Source organism: Callorhinchus milii, unplaced genomic scaffold, assembly GCF_018977255.1.
Source record: "Callorhinchus milii isolate IMCB2004 unplaced genomic scaffold, IMCB_Cmil_1.0 Scaffold731, whole genome shotgun sequence".
Lineage (NCBI taxonomy): Eukaryota > Metazoa > Chordata > Chondrichthyes > Chimaeriformes > Callorhinchidae > Callorhinchus > Callorhinchus milii.
The window spans coordinates 2,001-20,983 of record NW_024705472.1 but is presented as its reverse complement, the minus strand read 5'-3'; the positions used below and the strand labels follow the sequence as shown (position 1 = coordinate 20,983).

Genomic DNA, 18,983 nt, shown 5'->3' with positions numbered 1-18,983 from the left:
GAATCCAGAACGTCAGAATCTGTGTTTGTGGTGCAGGAGGAATCCGATGAGCTGTGAAGCTCTTTGTGTTCACAGATGGTGCAGTGGTGAGGGGCGGGCGTGAGGGGGGTGGGGGGAGAGGTGACGTGATGACGTCAGCGCGTTGAGGGAGCGTGCGTGGTGACATCACCACGTTGTGGGAGCGTGCGTGGTGACGTCACTGCGTTGTGGGAGCGTGCGTAGTGACGTCACCACGTCCATGACGCAGCAGCAGCAGACAACTTGAACAGCTCGGACATTGTTGGCGCCTTTTGTGTTTGGCGCCGTCTCTTTATTTGTTTATTAATTTGTAGATTTAATTTGCTTGGCAGTGGCTGTGTAGAGGATTTGGTCCTCGTGTTTAATTAATGAACGGCGTTGCGGGATGCAGTGAGCACGAATGACGCTGTACACAACTACATTGTTGTTGTTGTTGTGTTCTGTATTTTTATTGTAGAATCGATGATACAAGCGTTACATTGCCACAGTCGTACGCGTACATTTATACTTTTAAAAATCAATAATATTATTGTTTTGACGTAAAACTTTTCTTGACTGATGACGGCCGCGTGTGTTGCGATCAAAACGTCATGAATTTTTGGTTTCACATTTTACATTTGTATTTAATGTTTATTATTACATTTTTCATATCTTTTTTTTCTATCTACGTGACTTTACCGAAAGAACGTAAAGAATATAATATTGTTGTATCTCTCCCACAACCCATGACACCACCAGTGTATAAACACATCCCAGTTCACCATTGCTAATCACTGCACCCTACACCACAGTCACACTCCTCTGGCAGGGTGAATACATCCACGTTGGCTTCACACACACACAGAGCGGTACCTATTTTATCACCCCCCCCTCCTATGAAGGTTGTGAGGATTGTTTACGCTCAGCCCCCCCGTTGTGATGGAGAGCCACGCAGCCCCTAGCCACCGACAGCCACCAGCCAGTCACGGGCGTGGCGCTGCGCGTGGCGGTGACGAGGGTGGCGAGCGCCGTGCGTCGTGGTGGCGTCTGCCCTCTGCGCTGTTCACGTTCACCTCTCTCAGGACGCACCACTCAGATCCACAATCCTCACTGAGTCACCAACACCACCCCACCTCCACCCCACCCACAGCCCAGGGTGTAGGGGCTGAGTGAAAGTTTTATTAAACGAGTGTAACAGCGCCATGGAGTCGGCGCTGTAAAACGACAGCAGCCCCGCGTCCCAGTCCAGGTGGACCCCGACTCTCCGCGGAGGCTGCGGCACCGACAGTGACGTCTCTACCCCGCCATGCCGCACTGAGAAGCTGTCGCCTTGTTTCTGTAGACACCAGGAGACGTCGCTCCCTCCCAGGCCGCACTCAGCACCAGTCCCTCTCCGTGGGATCGTCCCGTACGCGACTCCAACCCGACACAGCCTCGCGCTCCCCACGTCCACCTCCCAGTAGTGCTGACCCGACGAGAAGCTCTCAGAGCACAGGGCTTGTGGCCAGACATCAAAGCGGTGTGGGTGATGGGGGCGACCCTGGGGACACCGCTCAGCGTCATCGTCCTGAGATCCGAGGAAATCTGGAGGCGGTCGTGGGCTGAGTTTGTGTCCAGAGTCGGTGAGCGTCCATCTGTGGTGAGTATTAGTGTACACATACTAATATTAGTTAGTATTAGTGTACACATACTAATATTAGTTAGTATTAGTGTACACATACTAATATTAGTTAGTATTAGTGTACACACACTAATATTCGTTAGTATTAGTGTACACATACTAATATTCGTTAGTATTAGTGTACACATACTAATATTCGTTAGTATTAGTGTACACATACTAATATTAGTATTAGTGTACACATACTAATATTAGTTAGTATTAGTGTACACAAACTAATATTAGTTAGTATTAGTGTACACATACTAATATTAGTTAGTATTAGTGTACACATACTAATATTCGTTAGTATTAGTGTACACACACTAATATTCGTTAGTATTAGTGTACACAAACTAATATTCGTTAGTATACTAATATTCGTTAGTATTAGTGTACACATACTAATATTCGTTAGTATTAGTGTACACAAACTAATATTCGTTAGTATTAGTGTACACATACTAATATTCGTTAGTATTAGTGTACACATACTAATATTAGTTAGTGTTAGTGTACACAACTAATATTCGTTAGTATTAGTGTACACACACTAATATTCGTTAGTATTAGTGTACACAAACTAATATTCGTTAGTATTAGTGTACACAAATAAATATTCGTTAGTATTAGTGTACACAAACTAATATTCGTTAGTATTAGTGTACACATACTAATATTCGTTAGTATTAGTGTACACATACTAATATTCGTTAGTATTAGTGTACACTTACTAATATTCGTTAGTATTAGTGTACACATACTAATATTCGTTAGTATTAGTGTACACATACTAATATTCGTTAGTATTAGTGTACACATACTAATATTCGTTAGTATTAGTGTACACATACTAATATTCGTTAGTATTAGTGTACACATACTAATATTAGTTAGTATTAGTGTACACAAACTAATATTAGTTAGTATTAGTGTACACAAACTAATATTCGTTAGTATTAGTGTACACATACTAATATTCGTTAGTTTAGTGTATACATACTAATATTAGTTAGTATTAGTGTACACATACTAATATTCGTTAGTATTAGTGTACACATACTAATATTCGTTAGTATTAGTGTACACACACTAATATTCGTTAGTATTAGTGTACACAAACTAATATTCGTTAGTATTAGTGTACACACACTAATATTAGTTAGTGTTAGTGTACACATACTAATATTCGTTAGTATTAGTGTACATATACTAATATTCGTTAGTATTAGTGTACACAAACTAATATTCGTTAGTATTAGTGTACACAAATTAATATTCGTTAGTATTAGTGTACACACACTAATATTCGTTAGTATTAGTGTACACATACTAATATTCGTTAGTATTAGTGTACACATACTAATATTCGTTAGTATTAGTGTACACAAACTAATATTCGTTAGTATTAGTGTACACATACTAATATTCGTTAGTATTAGTGTACACATACTAATATTCGTTAGTATTAGTGTACATATACTAATATTCGTTAGTATTAGTGTACACATACTAATATTCGTTAGTATTAGTGTACATATACTAATATTCGTTAGTATTAGTGTACATATACTAATATTCGTTAGTATTAGTGTACATATACTAATATTCGTTAGTATTAGTGTACACACACTAATATTCGTTAGTATTAGTGTACACAAACTAATATTCGTTAGTGTTAGTGTACACATACTAATATTCGTTAGTATTAGCGTACATATACTAATATTCGTTAGTATTAGTGTACACATACTAATATTCGTTAGTATTAGTGTTCATATACTAATATTCGTGTGTGTGTGCAGTGTTAGTGAAAAGCGGTGATGATGCCAGCACCACGACATAAACGCCACTCTCACATCCACACACAGACATTGTGTGTCACAGCCTCGCACACTCTCACATCCACACACAGACATTGTGTGACACAGCCTCGCACACTCTCACACCCACACACACACATCGTGTGTCACAGCCTCGCACACTCTCACATCCACACACAGACATCGTGTGTCACAGCCTCGCACACTCTCACATCCACACACAGACATTGTGTGTCACAGCCTCGCACACTCTCACATCCACACACAGACATCGTGTGTCACAGCCTCGCACACTCTCACATCCACACACAGACATCGTGTGTCACAGCCTCGCACACTCTCACATCCACACACAGACATCGTGTGTCACAGCCTCGCACACTCTCACATCCACACACACACATTGTGTGTCACAGCCTCGCACACTCTCACATCCACACACACACATTGTGTGTCACAGCCTCGCACACTCTCACACCCACACACACACATTGTGTGTCACAGCCTCGCACACTCTCACATCCACACACAGACATTGTGTGTCACAGCCTCGCACACTCTCACATCCACACACAGACATTGTGTGTCACAGCCTCGCACACTCTCACACCCCCACACAGACATTGTGTGTCACAGCCTCGCACACTCACACCCCCACACAGACATTGTGTGACACTCTGCTGCTGGATGAGCGCCTCATCGCGCCGTGCGCGCCCTGGGGGGGTTATTTGACCATACTTCAACGCTCTCGTCGGTGCCGTTGGCGATGGTGGGGATCGTGAATGTAGAAGCGTAGAGGTGCAGTACAACAATGGTTCACGCTGCGCTGCCCTCTGCTGCCCACCCCTTCACCAACAGTAAACTTTTATTTATTTAAATAAATTTCGATGCCCAAAGTTCTGCCTCCGGTTTTTCCTTCCACTTGCAGCGACTATTTGCCTGCCGCTATGAATGTCCGCACGGTGACGATATCAGCCACTTGGTTGAGCTGTCGTGTGTGGTGGCCAGGTCGCTTCTGGACAAGAGCTAGACAGCTCAGTGGCGTATTGTCTGGTTTAATAAAATAAGTTCAGTCTATGGGTCTCCATGTATCTCTATTAGTCCCTTTGTATCTTTACGGTTCTCGCTGTGTGACTATGGGTCTAGCATCTATATGGGTCTCAATGTATCTATATGGGTCTCTATGTATTTTTGACTGCTGATATAAATGTCCACGTGATGACGATGATGATGTCATCCATTTGGTTGCGCTATCATTTGTGACGGCCAGCTCGCTTCTGAACAGGAGCTACTTAGCTCAGTGGGGCCCTGCACCTGGTCAAATAAAAATTGGTTAAATAGGTGGGTCAGAGAGCCCCGCAGCCTATAGCACCTGCTATGCATGGTTGTCACCCAGCACTAGCCAAGCTCAACGCTGCTTAGCCAGAAATCGACCCCACGTTGTGCAGCGCGTCAGACGCTGTCCCACCGCTCCCTCGGTGTGTATAATAACCGTTAAACATATAAAATAGTGGGTAGTGGGTGAATGAGTGGGGGTTTAGGTATGTGAATGAGTGGGTGAATGAGTGGGTGAATGAGTGGGTGGGTGAATGAGTGGGTGAGTGAGTAGGTGAATGAGTGGGTGAGTGAATAGGTGAATGAGTGGGTGAGTGAGTAGGTGAATGAGTAGGTGAGTCGGGGTGTGCGTAGGTTAGTGAGTGGGTGAATGAGTGGGTGAGTGAGTAGGTGAGTGGGTGAATGAGTGGGTGTGAGGAGTGGTAACGTAGTGGTATGCACACTGCACTGCGTAGAAGCGACCTGGCCACACATACTGATTGCTCATCGAAGTGGCTTTTCACTTGGAAATGAATAGCAGACAAATACCCTAAAGGCAGATTTCTAAATGTGGAGGGGAAAAACCGGATCTTGCACTGAAACTCTGAGACCCAGTCAATAATTTACCCTTTGTGTTGTTGACAATATTTCACCCAGTACCTGGGTGCCCGTTTCATGACCTGAATGTATGCAGGTCTCCCTTGCCAAGGGGTCACGCTGCATTAATGCACTCAAGCCTGGTGAAATAAAGGACGCCCTCAAAATAGGTTGGATTTGTCGACAATGCAGAGTCTGTAATGGAGTCTAACGAAGATCGTCGTGGCAAAGCGACGTACCGAGAAAAGGCAGAAGTTTAGTTTGGACGCCGCCCACCGAGATGAATTTTCCGAGGTTCAGACCGTGGGAGACGGGGGCTGGGTCATCCTGAGTCTCCTGGGAGATGGAGCTCCTCCTACACTCACAGCACAGGAACACACACAGAGTCTACTGAGGGTCAATGTCTCTCTACACACAGCACAGGACACACAGAGTCTAATGAGGGTTCATGTCTCTCTACACATGGACATTACAGGCAGCCCACGACTTGCGAACGCCGGTACTTACAAACCAGCTTCCATTGAATATTAAAAAATAAAATTGATTGAAAGTGCAAACTCCCAGTTGCAAACTGAACCGCATAACTATTTTGTTCAGAGGAGCGATCCTCTGCGGGATGTAATGAGTCGGCCTCGTTCTGGGAGTGTTTGCATGTGTACGGACATTGTGTGTGTGTGTGTGTGAAAGTGTGGGGTGTCTGTCCCGAGACCTCGTGTCAGCGAGCCTTCCACATTTCTCGTGGCCTCAAAGTGCACCTGGCCTGGCACAGGCGCCATGGTAACGTCACCATCACTTAGTGGTGAATGGCGGGTATTGGTATTGATGTGGGGAGCGGTAGTGTAGCGGTGAGTGCACTGTGCTACGAACGCGGCAACCTGAGTTCGTTTCTTGCTCACAGCCAACACCAGTACCTGGTGTGGGGTGTGAACATCACCACTGGAGAGACAAAAGCAGCGGGCCGTGACGCTGGCCACCCACCCCGTCGTGTGCCACAGTGGCGGCCATCTTAGGCGCTGCTCTCTGAGAATATTTGCCCCAAACAGCCTGTTAAGGCTACACGGGGGATTGTTGTCGTTGGGGTGTCTTTGTCTTTGTGTGTGCATGCGTGCCCCGTTTGTTATGGTGACTCATTGCCACCCTTCCGACTACAGGCTAGCATCAATGTAAGTGAACATAAATAACATATTTTTTTCTATTCATGTTATTTTATGTTTGATTTACTATACAGTATTTTTTTTTTAATTGTTAGATGCAAATGTTAAACATTTCTTCTTTATTATGAGCTTAACAATGCTTCCCTCTTGTTGAACCGTAACACATTTTATAACCGTGTCGGCATTTAAATACGGTGCATTATTATTCTCCGATTTACGAACCGTTCGACTTACGAACGAGTCTCAGGAACAAATTACGTGCGTAACCCGATGACTGCCTGTACTGGATGCAATAGACTGTATGGGATACAATTGCATAATGGGGTTTATTTGGATTCACATCACGACCGTTCGCTGATTTGTCCACCAGGTGGCAGACAGAGCTCGAGTTTGAGTCTGGGTTGGTACTGACCTGAGACTCTCATGCAGGGGATCCTGGAAAACACAAACCCGCATTTCACATTAACATTGACATCATAAACAGATGCCCTGCATCCACACAGTCGCCTGCTATTTACAGCAGAGTGCGACATCAGAGAATTAGCAAATACCTGCACACTTAGAATGGATAAAAAGACAAAACCAATATTTACAGGTTTAGTCCAGCACCTACATGAGTGGTTTAATAACAAGTAATGTTCTCACTACAACAATTGATGTGTTGAACTCTGAATAAAGTTAACTTTAAAAAATATTTAGCAGGTAAATTCCACTGAGCTTTGTCGCTCTTTTTCAGAAGCAACCTGGCTATCACAAATGACAGCTCAACTCCGTGGCTTATCACGTGGGAATTTATAGTGGCTGCCTAATTCTTTGAATGTGTGATGTTTATTATAAATGTGGAGGGAAAAAACGGAGGACCGGGAAAAAATCCACGCATGCACGAGGAGAGAGAGAGATGCAAACTCCAAATATACAGCAGACGTCAGGGTTGTTATCGAACCCACGACCTCCTGCACACCAGGCGAGGTAGTTAACATCTCCTAACCACCACGGCGAGTGAATGGAGGTGGTGCCACCTGCAGGAAGGAGAGCGGGTCCTGCACGGCGAGGGCGGCGAGCAGCTGGTTGATCTCCTGCTCCAGGCCGCGTGCTCTGCTCTCGTAGCGAGCGATGTCCGCCTGGATGCGGGACAGCGCGGAGCGGCCCTCCTCGTCCACGCGCTCCAGCGCCTCCCTCTCCTCCTCCTTCAGCTGCTCCCTCCGGCGCTCAAACTCTCGGCTGATCCGCGCCTTGATCCCACGCACAGACTCCTACAGAGACAGTGCCGAGTTGAGTCACACGTTAGGTAACGACACAATGTGGTGTACAGGCAATGATTGTTACCATACCTAGATTATGTACATGGAAGTGGGCGACACATACATTGGGAGCTCGTGAACATATGAAGCACAGGGAGAATGAAAATGGGACATACGGGGAATATATCATAGGCAAGGATAGTATATGAATTACTTCTGTCTGTAGCTACACGTTGCTGAGTGTCTATCTGGGGGAAATTAAATACATCTTTATGCGTATCATTCGCGTCTGTCTGTCGTCCCACTCTGGATCTACCAAACGATGCGTCGGAGGGAAATGCGAATTAAATCAAAACAAAGTCTCTTGCCGAGAACATTCCCAGGAAATTGTGTCAAAGGTCTGCGAATATACAGAACAAATACACGTGACATTGCTCGATGGTTTTAAGCAAAAATGTGCTGAAAGACAAATACTGCTGATTTCTAAGGCAATACTCACGTCCACTCTCCCTGGCACTCAGGTTAAGTTGGTGGGGTCAAAATGGAGGTTGTGAGCAATAAACGAATCGACAGGGAAAGTCACCAATGCATCGTCTAGCGTGGATCGATTCCATCCCTCCAAAACCAAAACTGCTGTCATGTTGAAAGTTGCGTCATCAATTAAGTTTCTGTTTTATTGCGTGGTGGCCTAATCACGTCGTAAACGTGTGTTGCAAATGGGACCATCCTAAACCAGTTGTAATGTTTCCCACATTTTTTTCCTGATGTGTAAAGATACACAAAAGGAATATATTTAGTTGAAGATTAAAGTTTTATAAAGGTTATGTCCTCAAAAAATGGGCTTTAAAAATGTTTTAGGACACAGTTACGAACTCACACTTTTCTCTGTTACAGTGTGATGTCGTTGATTTTGTATATTTATAGTAGGCAGCCAGTGAGTTGTCATTGGCAAACGATTCGCTTGAAATCCACACTGCTTGCAATTCACCGAAGTTATATCCGTCCCGACGCGTGGGGAAGTGCTCGTCAATAATAAGAGTTACTTCAGCAGTTTTTTTTTGCTGTGGTTATCTCACCTTATGAGGATTGCTTGCGTTGCGATCGAAACGTCGTGATCTATTATTATTTCTACCTACGTGACTTTACCGAAAGAACCAAAGAGTATAATAAGAGTTAGGTTTACTTAAATACGATTCGTATGCAAACCAGAAGAGGGATTTGTGCGGCTGCCGCCTCTCACTGTACCTCCACGTATCGGTAGTCGTCCCTGAGTGTCCGTGCCGTGACGCCGCCGTGTTCCTCTTCTCCTCTCTCCCCTCCTTCTTGACTCTGAGCTCCTCCTGCGTTGTGGTAAATAAATCAATAAATACGAGGTGCTCACTATTGCCATTGGTGGATCACTGATTAGGCCGTTGGCTACGAAAAAGTTCAACACACATACACACATTTGTTGTCATGTTTCAGCATACGTCTCCATTTATACTTTCACCATGATTGTATCTGACTGCACTATCCGTGTTATTATTGAGATGAAGAATCCAAAGGAACTACCGTGGAGCTATGCAATATCCTCCTACAACATCATCAACAAATATCACGTACATTCTAAATATGTTTTTAACCTCTTCCAGCGATGGGTGTAGTTGTTTCTCACACGCCTTACTATACATAGCAACGTTTCTCACTTAGTCAAACTAAGATTTTTATTCTAACGCAAAATATTGTTAACGTGCTGTCAAATGTTTACTCGGCTTAGACCATCAACTCACTAAACTTGAGAATCCGGTTTAAACCATGGGCGGCCGACTTGATTCCAACTCAGAATTACATCGTTACCATCTCAGCGTTCTGACGTCTGAGCCCCCCTTCCACCTCTACCTGGGTCTCCCTGTAGAGGGCCGTTTGGTCTCAACAGGAGCTCACCTGGTTGAGGTGAGGAGTCACGACCTACTGATGTGAATCTCTCAACCTCCTGTAACAATGTGGATTACAAAGGAACATGACACTTCACCTGTCTTGTCTGTTGCACTCTTTCCACTGCGATGACCTGTGTCCAGAGTGGTCTCCTCCGATGGCGCAGACTGTGCAGACCGGGATTTCGTCCTGTTCACAGTAAAGAATGAGCTCCTGTCTGTGCTCCGGCAGCGTCGCTCCTCCAGGTTCGCGATGGGAGCCACCAGGACGTGATCACTCAGCCTGGGATTCTCCAAGTGAGGCCTCAAGTGCGTCGCACAGAAGGACATCTCACATCTCAGGCAGGTCTTCACTGCAGGAGTGTGGCCATCACTGCAGTGTCACACACGACGGCCGCGGCCATCCCGTCTCCAACTCTGAGCTGCTCCGCCAGGTTGGCGAGGGCCACGTTCCTCCTCAGCTGGGGTCGCACAGGGAAGGTCGCTCGGCACTGCGGGCAGCTGAAGCTGCTCGCCGTCTCCCAGGCGGCCTCCAGGCACCGCAGGCAGAACGAGTGTCCGCAGCTCAGCGTGGAGGGGCAGACGAACGTGCCCAGGCAGATGGAGCAGCGCAGCTCACTATCCACACTCTCACTGGGAGTCGCGCTCGCCATGACCCATGGCTTCGCTGGGATCGCTCGCTGTGTGGCTCAGAGAGACGCTGGACCAGGACCTCTCTCTTATAGCGACGGTGAAGAAGGAAGTAAAATACTTGAAATGCTTTCATTGTCGTCACTGACATCACGAGACACCGCCTGGAATGTGAACCCGCGCCCTGAGGTGTGCAAACAGCAGCCTCAAGGTGAACACGGCTACTGTACACACCTTGACATTTAAAGAAATGAGTGCTGTTGTTAATATAAATCGGTGAGGCTCAGCTGCGTTGGCTCATTCGTGAGATGAGTGTCGAGAGATGAACTCATCCTTCTACAGCAAGTTGGTGGCAAGATGTTATCTCCCTCGCCCGGTATACAGGAGGTGTGGGATTTGATCCCGACCTGACGCCTGCTTTATATTTAAAGTTTGCGTCTCTCTCTCTCGTGGTCGCGTGAATTTTTCTCCGGGTCCTCCGGTTTTCCCTCCACATTTACAATCAACATCACGCGTTTAGAGTAGTTGGCTGCAATACATTTCCACGTGATAAGCCATCATTTGTGGCCAGGTCGTTTCTGAAAAATAGCTACACAGCTCAGTGAGCCTTACCTGCTAAAATTAAATAATAGTTGCATAGTTGTAGATATCTCATGATGTCTGTAACTCCATCTCCGTGTAATTACCCCAACGTGACAAGTTGCTTGAATGTCATCGTGGCATCAGAAAAATAAGTAATATTAAAAAAACTTTTTTAAACACGCTTTTATGAAATGTACTAGTAATGGCAGAACTCACGACTCCAGGAAGTGGCCCCGAAGCTTGCCATGACGTAAGGACCGTGGCCAATTACAGCCAATGTCAGTTGACCGTGGACAATTAGACCCAAACCGAAACATAACATATAAAAATAATGTTTAAAAATATGATTTTTTTTTTTATGATAGAATATAGCATTGTCATCAGTGTGACATAAGTATACCAAGTTTGCAGTCGATACCACATTGGGAAGTGGGTTAAAATTGAGTTACAAGATTTGAGGATACAACAACGACAACAGACAACAGAGTGAGTTAAAAGAAAGCGCGTATATAATAAAAAAATTGCGTGTAGCCTCCCGTGACAGATCCTGGAATCTTGAGCCTTTTGCTAGCAGTGTGAATCTATCACCAACTCTACCTGCCTCCATCACCCACTGCTGGCGATGTCACCGTCTCTCACTCTCACCTTGTCCGAGACTGCAGATCCCCGTGCCGGCCATTCACAGCCGCACCCACCGCTTACTTCACCTGCGTTGTTGTTTCACATTCACACGCACGGCTACTCAACACGCATGCACACGCAGCAACACAAATGCCCATCGGCGTTCACTATGATTGCAATATTTTTTACCAATAAAACTAAACTATTTTTATTTAACCAGGTGTAATGCCCCACTGAGCTATTAGCTTATTTTTCAGAAGCGACCTGCCCATCACAAATGACAGCTCAACAAAGTGGCTCATCATGTTGGAAATGCATAGCAGCCAAATAATCTAAATACTGCACTCTAAACGCTGCTTGAACCCGGAGACGCTCTCTTGGGCTCTGCGGGTTGTTCACAGCAGATAACGAATGCCTTGGACTCTACACCCCAGTCGGACTCGTGGGAAAACCCGACCTGGATTCCACTGAACACGGCCTGGACTCATCTGCTTAGCTTACTAACGGATAAAAACGCGGCACTGCATTTGAAAGCTTCCTTCTACAAGGTCACCAATGCGAGTGAAGGGGGTTCCCACGATGTCCACGGCTCATTCCTCGGTGCAGCAGCAGCAGCGACGGCTCAGTGCTGAGTGAGGCGCAGTGGCTCCAGGCCAGGCAGGCAGCGTGATCCGCCGCGGGTTTTGCAGCCAAAAAATCCTCGCAGCGTCCCGGGAGAGCCGGTTCGGTGACAGCTCAGCACCCCTCGGGTGCCGCGCAGCCACACCCGCCTACGCATTCGGTTACACTCACAACTCACTCACACACACTTACACACTCACTCACTTACACACTCACTCACTTACACATCACTCAACGCTCACACACACACTCACACACATCACTCACTCTACACACTTACACACTCACTCACACTTACACACTCACACACACTCACTTACACACTTACACACTCACACACACTCACACCACTCACTCACACTTACACACAATCACTCACTCACTCGCACACTCACACACGGACCTACGGTCTGTCTCTCTCTTTCTCACTCACCGCTTGTATAAAGCCGTCTCTGTCCCGTCTGTATGCTCCCGTACATGAATCTGTCTCCCTCGAGCCTGCATATATCTATAAAAAGTCATCTGTTTCCCGTCCGTGTTGTATATTTGCCTTTTCCAAAAATGTATATTAAGAGTGATATTGCCTATTTTTAACGTATCAGTTTTTTTTCTCTGGATTTAGTACGTTCTAAAAAAACACATCATACGAATTATGTAATTCTCCACGTCCAGAATAACATGTATCCCAAGGGTATATCCAGAGCCTGCCCAACCGCCTTTGTCTTCCCAGTGGCTGTCATTGCATGCTGCAGCAGGAATTCATATTAAGGATGAGTCGACCTAAAGAGGGGGGAAGGCCGCTTCACAATCAACAAGACGACAGACACACACCACACCAGGGGCAATTAAGAACATCTGCGCTCACACAATCTTGGGATGACCTCCGGAGGCAGGGAGGGGAGTTTTTAGAGTTTTAGAGGGGTTATGACATCAGGTGTCAGCATGGCCAAAATATAACTTTTTTTGTTTATTTAAATTAGTAAATTGTAATATATCTTAGTAATTTTATTTACATGTATTTTGTTCATTTTATTATTCATTCACATTATTAATTGTATTATTCATTTGCTTTACTTATTATTCACTTTATTTGCTACGTAATGTTCTTCTGCTATTCTTTGCGCTCATTTGCAAGTTCACTTTGCTCAGTAGATGGTTGCTGCTGAGGTCGTGACGGGTTTCTTTTATTCCATTCCCGTTGCTCTGTGGCCCCGGTACCGTTCCCGTGCTGCTGCGATGTGCACCGATGCCCACTTTAGTGAGGGCGACGTTGGCACGCAGACTGAAGATCGATTGAAGAGGACAAAAGCGAGTCCCTTCATGTCCAGTCAATGTCTCTTTACTTGAACAAATATGCAAAACATTACCCCATTGTCTTCTTGGTTCTTTCGGTAAAGTCACGTAGAAGGAAAATAATAAAATAATAAAAATAAAACATAATAAAATAATTCTCACGACGTTTCGGCCACAACGCAAGCAGCCGTCTTCAGGTGGAGAACAGGTCTGTCGAGAAGGCAGACTCTGCCTTCTAAACAGTCAGACTCTGCCTTCTCGACAGACCTGTTCTCCACCTGAAGACGGCTGCTTGCGTTGTGGCCGAACGTCGTGAGAATTATTTTATTATGTTTTATTTTTATTATTTTATTATTTTCCTTGACTTTACCGAAAGAACCAAGAAGATGAATCCCTGCAGTCACGAAAGCTTTAAATCGAAATTACCCCATTGCTCGAGGAGTATCCTGAAGCTCATTAAATAACTTAACAATTATGATTGGAATCTCAGCTCCACCGTAACGAAGAATGAAAGCTGTCAATGCTCCCCACGTTTCAGCTTTCAACTGAAGAAGCTTCAAATCTTGACGATGCTCCCAGCACGTGGAGGGAACGTCACAGACATCGCGCTGATCAACAAGCGGCAGAACCTGAAAGCGCATCGGAGAGAGGCACAACGCGCAATCTGCACACCGCACTCCGACGTGCACGCCGCTCACCAATCCCAGCGCCACAGTCCAGGCTCACCTGCAGCTTCCGAGATCTGGAAAAAAAATCGGCGACATTCCGGGTTGATTTGGCCACAGCCTCTTGTGAAATCTCCCGTGCACTTTCATTGCTCAGCGCGCCCCGCGAATCCCTGCGGTGGAGTGGCAGCGCCCTCGCGTGGCGCGCACCAACACCGCTCCAGGCAGCGCAGGGACCCAAACGGCGTCTGGGAATCGGTCGCGATTCGTGACTCGGTCCGCAACTCTGGACCAGTGCCGGCAGTGAAACAATGAACCCCACGTGACCCCCAACATCCCCATCTCCCCCACCCCCTAGGGGTCCCTCCTATCACGTGACAACCCCAAGCCCCCCCCCCCAGACAACCCCCCCACCTCTACCCCTCCCCTGGTGGCTGTTGTTGTGGTGGTGATTTTGGTGGTGGTTGTTGTTGTACTGGTAATTGTTGTGGTTGTTGTGGTGGTGGTTGTTGTGGTGGTTGTTGTTGCTGCTCTACCACTTTCTCCTGACGAGCACCACGTGGTCACGTGGCGCCCTCGCGGGGAGTTCCCAGCAGCGTCAGCGGTGACGTCACCACCCCCCCCCCCACAGTGCTGGGTCACAGCAGCGAGGTGACGTCACCAACCCCCCCCCCACAGTGCTGGGTCACAGCAGCGAGGTGACGTCACCAACCCCCCCCCCCACAGTGCTGGGTCACAGCAGCGAGGTGACGTCACCAACCCCCCCCCCCCACAGTGCTGGGTCACAGCAGCGAGGTGACGTCACCAACCCCCCCCCCCCCACAGTGCTGGGTCACAGCAGCGAGGTGACGTCACCAACCCCCCCCCCCCCCACAGTGCTGGGTCACAGCAGCGAGGCTGCAGGGTGCCCCTCAGGGCCTCTGTTTGTTTTTGTTGTCGCCAACGCGGTGACGTGGTGACGTCACAGCGAGGGACTCCCCGAGTGGCGGGAATCCAGAACGTCAGAATCTGTGTTTGTGGTGCAGGAGGAATCCGATGAGCTGTGAAGCTCTTTGTGTCACAGATGGTGCAGTGGTGAGGGCGGGCGTAGGGGGGAGAGTGGTGACGTCACGGGGGGAGCGTGCGTGGTGACGTCACCGTGGGGAGCGTGCGTGGTGACGTCACACGTTGGGGGGGCGGTGACGTCACCACGTTGGGGGAGCGTGCGTGGTGACGTCCACGTTGGGGCGTGCGTGGTGACGTCACACGTTGGGAGCGTGCGTGGTGACGTCACCACGTCCATGACGCAGCAGCAGACAACTTGAACAGCTCGGACATTGTTGGCGCCTTTTGTGTTTGGCGCCGTCTCTTTATTTGTTTATTAATTTGTAGATTTAATTTGCTTGGCAGTGGCTGTGTAGAGGATTTGGTCCTCGTGTTTAATTAATGAACGGCGTTGCGGGATGCAGTGAGCACGAATGACGCTGTACACAACTACATTGTTGTTGTTGTGTTCTGTATTTTTATTGTAGAATCGACGATACAAGCGTTACATTGCCACTGTCGTACGCGGACATTTATACTTTTAAAAATCAATAATTATTGTTTTGACGTAAAACTTTTCTTGACTGATGACGGCCGCTTGTGTTGCGATCAAAACGTCATGAATTTTTGGTTTCATTTACATTTGTATTTAATGTTTATTATTAAATTTTTCTTATTTTTTCTTTTTTTATCTACGTGACTTTACCGAAAGAACGTAAAGAATATAATATTATTGTTGTTGTGTCTCTCCACAACCCATGACACCATGTATAAACACATCCCAGTTCACCATTGCTAATCACTGCACCCTACACCACAGTCACACTCCTCTGGCAGGGTGAATACATCCACGCTGGCTTCACACACACACAGAGCGGTACTATTTTATCACCCCCCCCCTAAGATTGTGAGGATTGTTTACGCTCAGCCCCCCCCGTTGTGATGGAGAGCCACGCAGCCCCTAGCCACCGACAGCCACCAGCCAGTCACGGGCGTGGCGCTGCGCGTGGCGGTGACGAGGGTGGCGAGCGCCGTGCGTCGTGGTGGCGTCTGCCCTCTGCGCTGTTCACGTTCACCTCTCTCAGGACGCGCCACTCAGATCCACAATCCTCACTGAGTCACCAACACCCCCACCCCACAGCCCAGGGTGTAGGGGCTGAGTGAAAGTTTTTTTAAACGAGTGTAACAGCGCCATGGAGTCGGCGCTGTAAAACGACAGCAGCCCCGCGTCCCAGTCCAGGTGGACCCCGACTCTCCGCGGAGGCTGCGGCACCGACAGTGACGTCACTACCCCGCCATGCCGCACTGAGAAGCTGTCGCCATGTTTCTGTAGACACCAGGAGACGTCACTCCCTCCCAGGCGGCACTCAGCACCACCCCTCTCCGTGGGATCGTCCCGTACGCGACTCCAACCCGACACCCCACTCGCGCTCCCCACGTCCACCTCCCAGTAGTGCTGACCCGACGAGAAGCTCTCAGAGCACAGGGCTTGTGGAAGACATCAAAGCGGTGTGGGTGATGGGGGCGACCCTGGGGACATCGCTCCACGTCACCGTCCTGAGATCCGAGGAAATCTGGAGGTCGTCGTGGGCTGAGTTTGTGTCCAGAGTCGGTGAGCGTCCATCTGTGGTGAGTATTAGTGTACACATACTAATATTAGTTAGTGTTAGTGTACATACTAATATTAGTTAGTATTAGTGTACACATACTAATATTATTTAGTATTAGTGTACAAATATTAATATTATTATTAGTTTTGTTATGTTTACTTTTTTTTTTTTTTTTTTTTTTTTTTTTGTTTACAATACTATATTAGTTATTATTAGTGTTACACATACTAAATATTAGTTAGTGTTAGTGTACACCATATTTCTTTATTAGTTTACTACATATATACTTAGGTTAGGCCTGAGTATTAGTGTCACATTTATTTTTTTTTTTTTTTACACATACTAATATTAGTTAGTATTAGTGTACACATACTAATATTCGTTAGTATTAGTGTACACATACTAATATTCGTTAGTATTAGTGTACACAACTAATATTCGTTAGTATTAGTGTACACATACTAATATTCGTTAGTATTAGTGTACACAACTAATATTCGTTAGTATTAGTGTACACAACTAATATTCGTTAGTATTAGTGTACACAAACTAATATTCGTTAGTATTAGTGTACACATACTAATATTCGTTAGTATTAGTGTACACATACTAATATTCGTTAGTATTAGTGTACACATACTATATTAGTTAGTATTAGTGTACACAACTAATATTCGTTAGTATTAGTGTACACATACTAATATTCGTTAGTATTAGTGTACAAACTAATATGTATTAGTGTACACATACTAATATTCGTTAGTATTAGTGTACACATACTAATATTCGTTAGTATTAGTGTACACAACTAATATTCGTTAGTATTAGTGTACACAACTAATATTAGTTAGTATTAGTGTACACATACTAATATTCGTTAGTATTAGTGTACACAACTAATATTCGTTAGTATTAGTGTACACAACTAATATTAGTTAGTATTAGTGTACACATACTAATATTCGTTAGTATTAGTGTACACATACTAATATTCGTTAGTATTAGTGTACACAAACTAATATTCGTTAGTATTAGTGTACATAACTAATATTAGTTTGACTAGTGTACACATACTAATATTCGTTAGTATTAGTGTACACACTATTATTCGTTAGTATTAGTGTACACATACTAATATTCGTTAGTATTAGTGTACACATACTAATATTCGTTAGTATTAGTGTACACAAACTAATATTCGTTAGTATTAGTGTACACATACTAATATTAGTTAGTATTAGTGTACACACTAATATTCGTTAGTATTAGTGTACACAAACTAATATTCGTTAGTATTAGTGTACACATACTAATATTCGTTATATTGTACACAACTAATATTCGTTAGTATTAGTGTACACACTAATATTCGTTAGTATTAGTGTACACATACTAATATTCGTTAGTATTAGTGTACACACACTAATATTCGTTAGTATTAGTGTACACAAATTAATATTCGTTAGTATTAGTGTACACATACTAATATTCGTTAGTATTAGTGTACACAAATAATATTCGTTAGTATTAGTGTACACAACTAATATTCGTTAGTATTAGTGTACACAACTAATATTCGTTAGTATTAGTGTACACATACTAATATTAGTTAGTATTAGTATACACAACTAATATTAGTTAGTATTAGTGTACACATACTAATATTCGTTAGTATTAGTGTACATACTAATATTAGTTAGTATTAGTGTACACATACTAATATTCGTTAGTATTAGTGTACATATACTAATATTAGTTAGTATTAGTGTACACACACTAATATTAGTTAGTATTAGTGTACATACATACTAATATTAGTTAGTATTAGTGTACACATACTAATATTAGTTAGTATTAGTGTACACACTAATATTAGTTAGTATTAGTGTACACATACTAATATCGTTAGTATTAGTGTACACATACTAATATTAGTTAGTATTAGTGTACACATACTAATATTAGTTAGTATTAGTGTACACATACTAATATTAGTTAGTATTAGTGTACATATACTAATATTGTTAGTATTAGTGTACACATACTAATATTAGTTAGTATTAGTGTACACATACTAATATTAGTTAGTATTAGTGTACACATACTAATATTAGTTAGTTTAGTGTACACATACTAATATTAGTTAGTATTAGTGTACACATACTAATATTAGTTAGTATTAGTGTACACATACTAATATTAGTTAGTATTAGTGTACACACTAATATTAGTTAGTATT

At 44.7% G+C, this 18,983-nt stretch overlaps 1 protein-coding gene across 1 annotated transcript; it reads right to left on the bottom strand.

Moving 5' to 3' along the window:
* Window positions 1-1,075: 1,075 nt before the first annotated feature.
* LOC121852311 (E3 ubiquitin-protein ligase TRIM11-like) lies at window positions 1,076-10,352 on the bottom strand. The gene is given in 8 exon segments (XM_042346409.1): window positions 1,076-1,657; window positions 5,455-5,531; window positions 5,631-5,746; window positions 6,958-6,980; window positions 7,565-7,798; window positions 9,032-9,126; window positions 9,798-10,065; window positions 10,068-10,352. Coding segments are annotated over 8 exon segments (1,680 nt in total).
* Window positions 10,353-18,983: the final 8,631 nt, after the last annotated feature.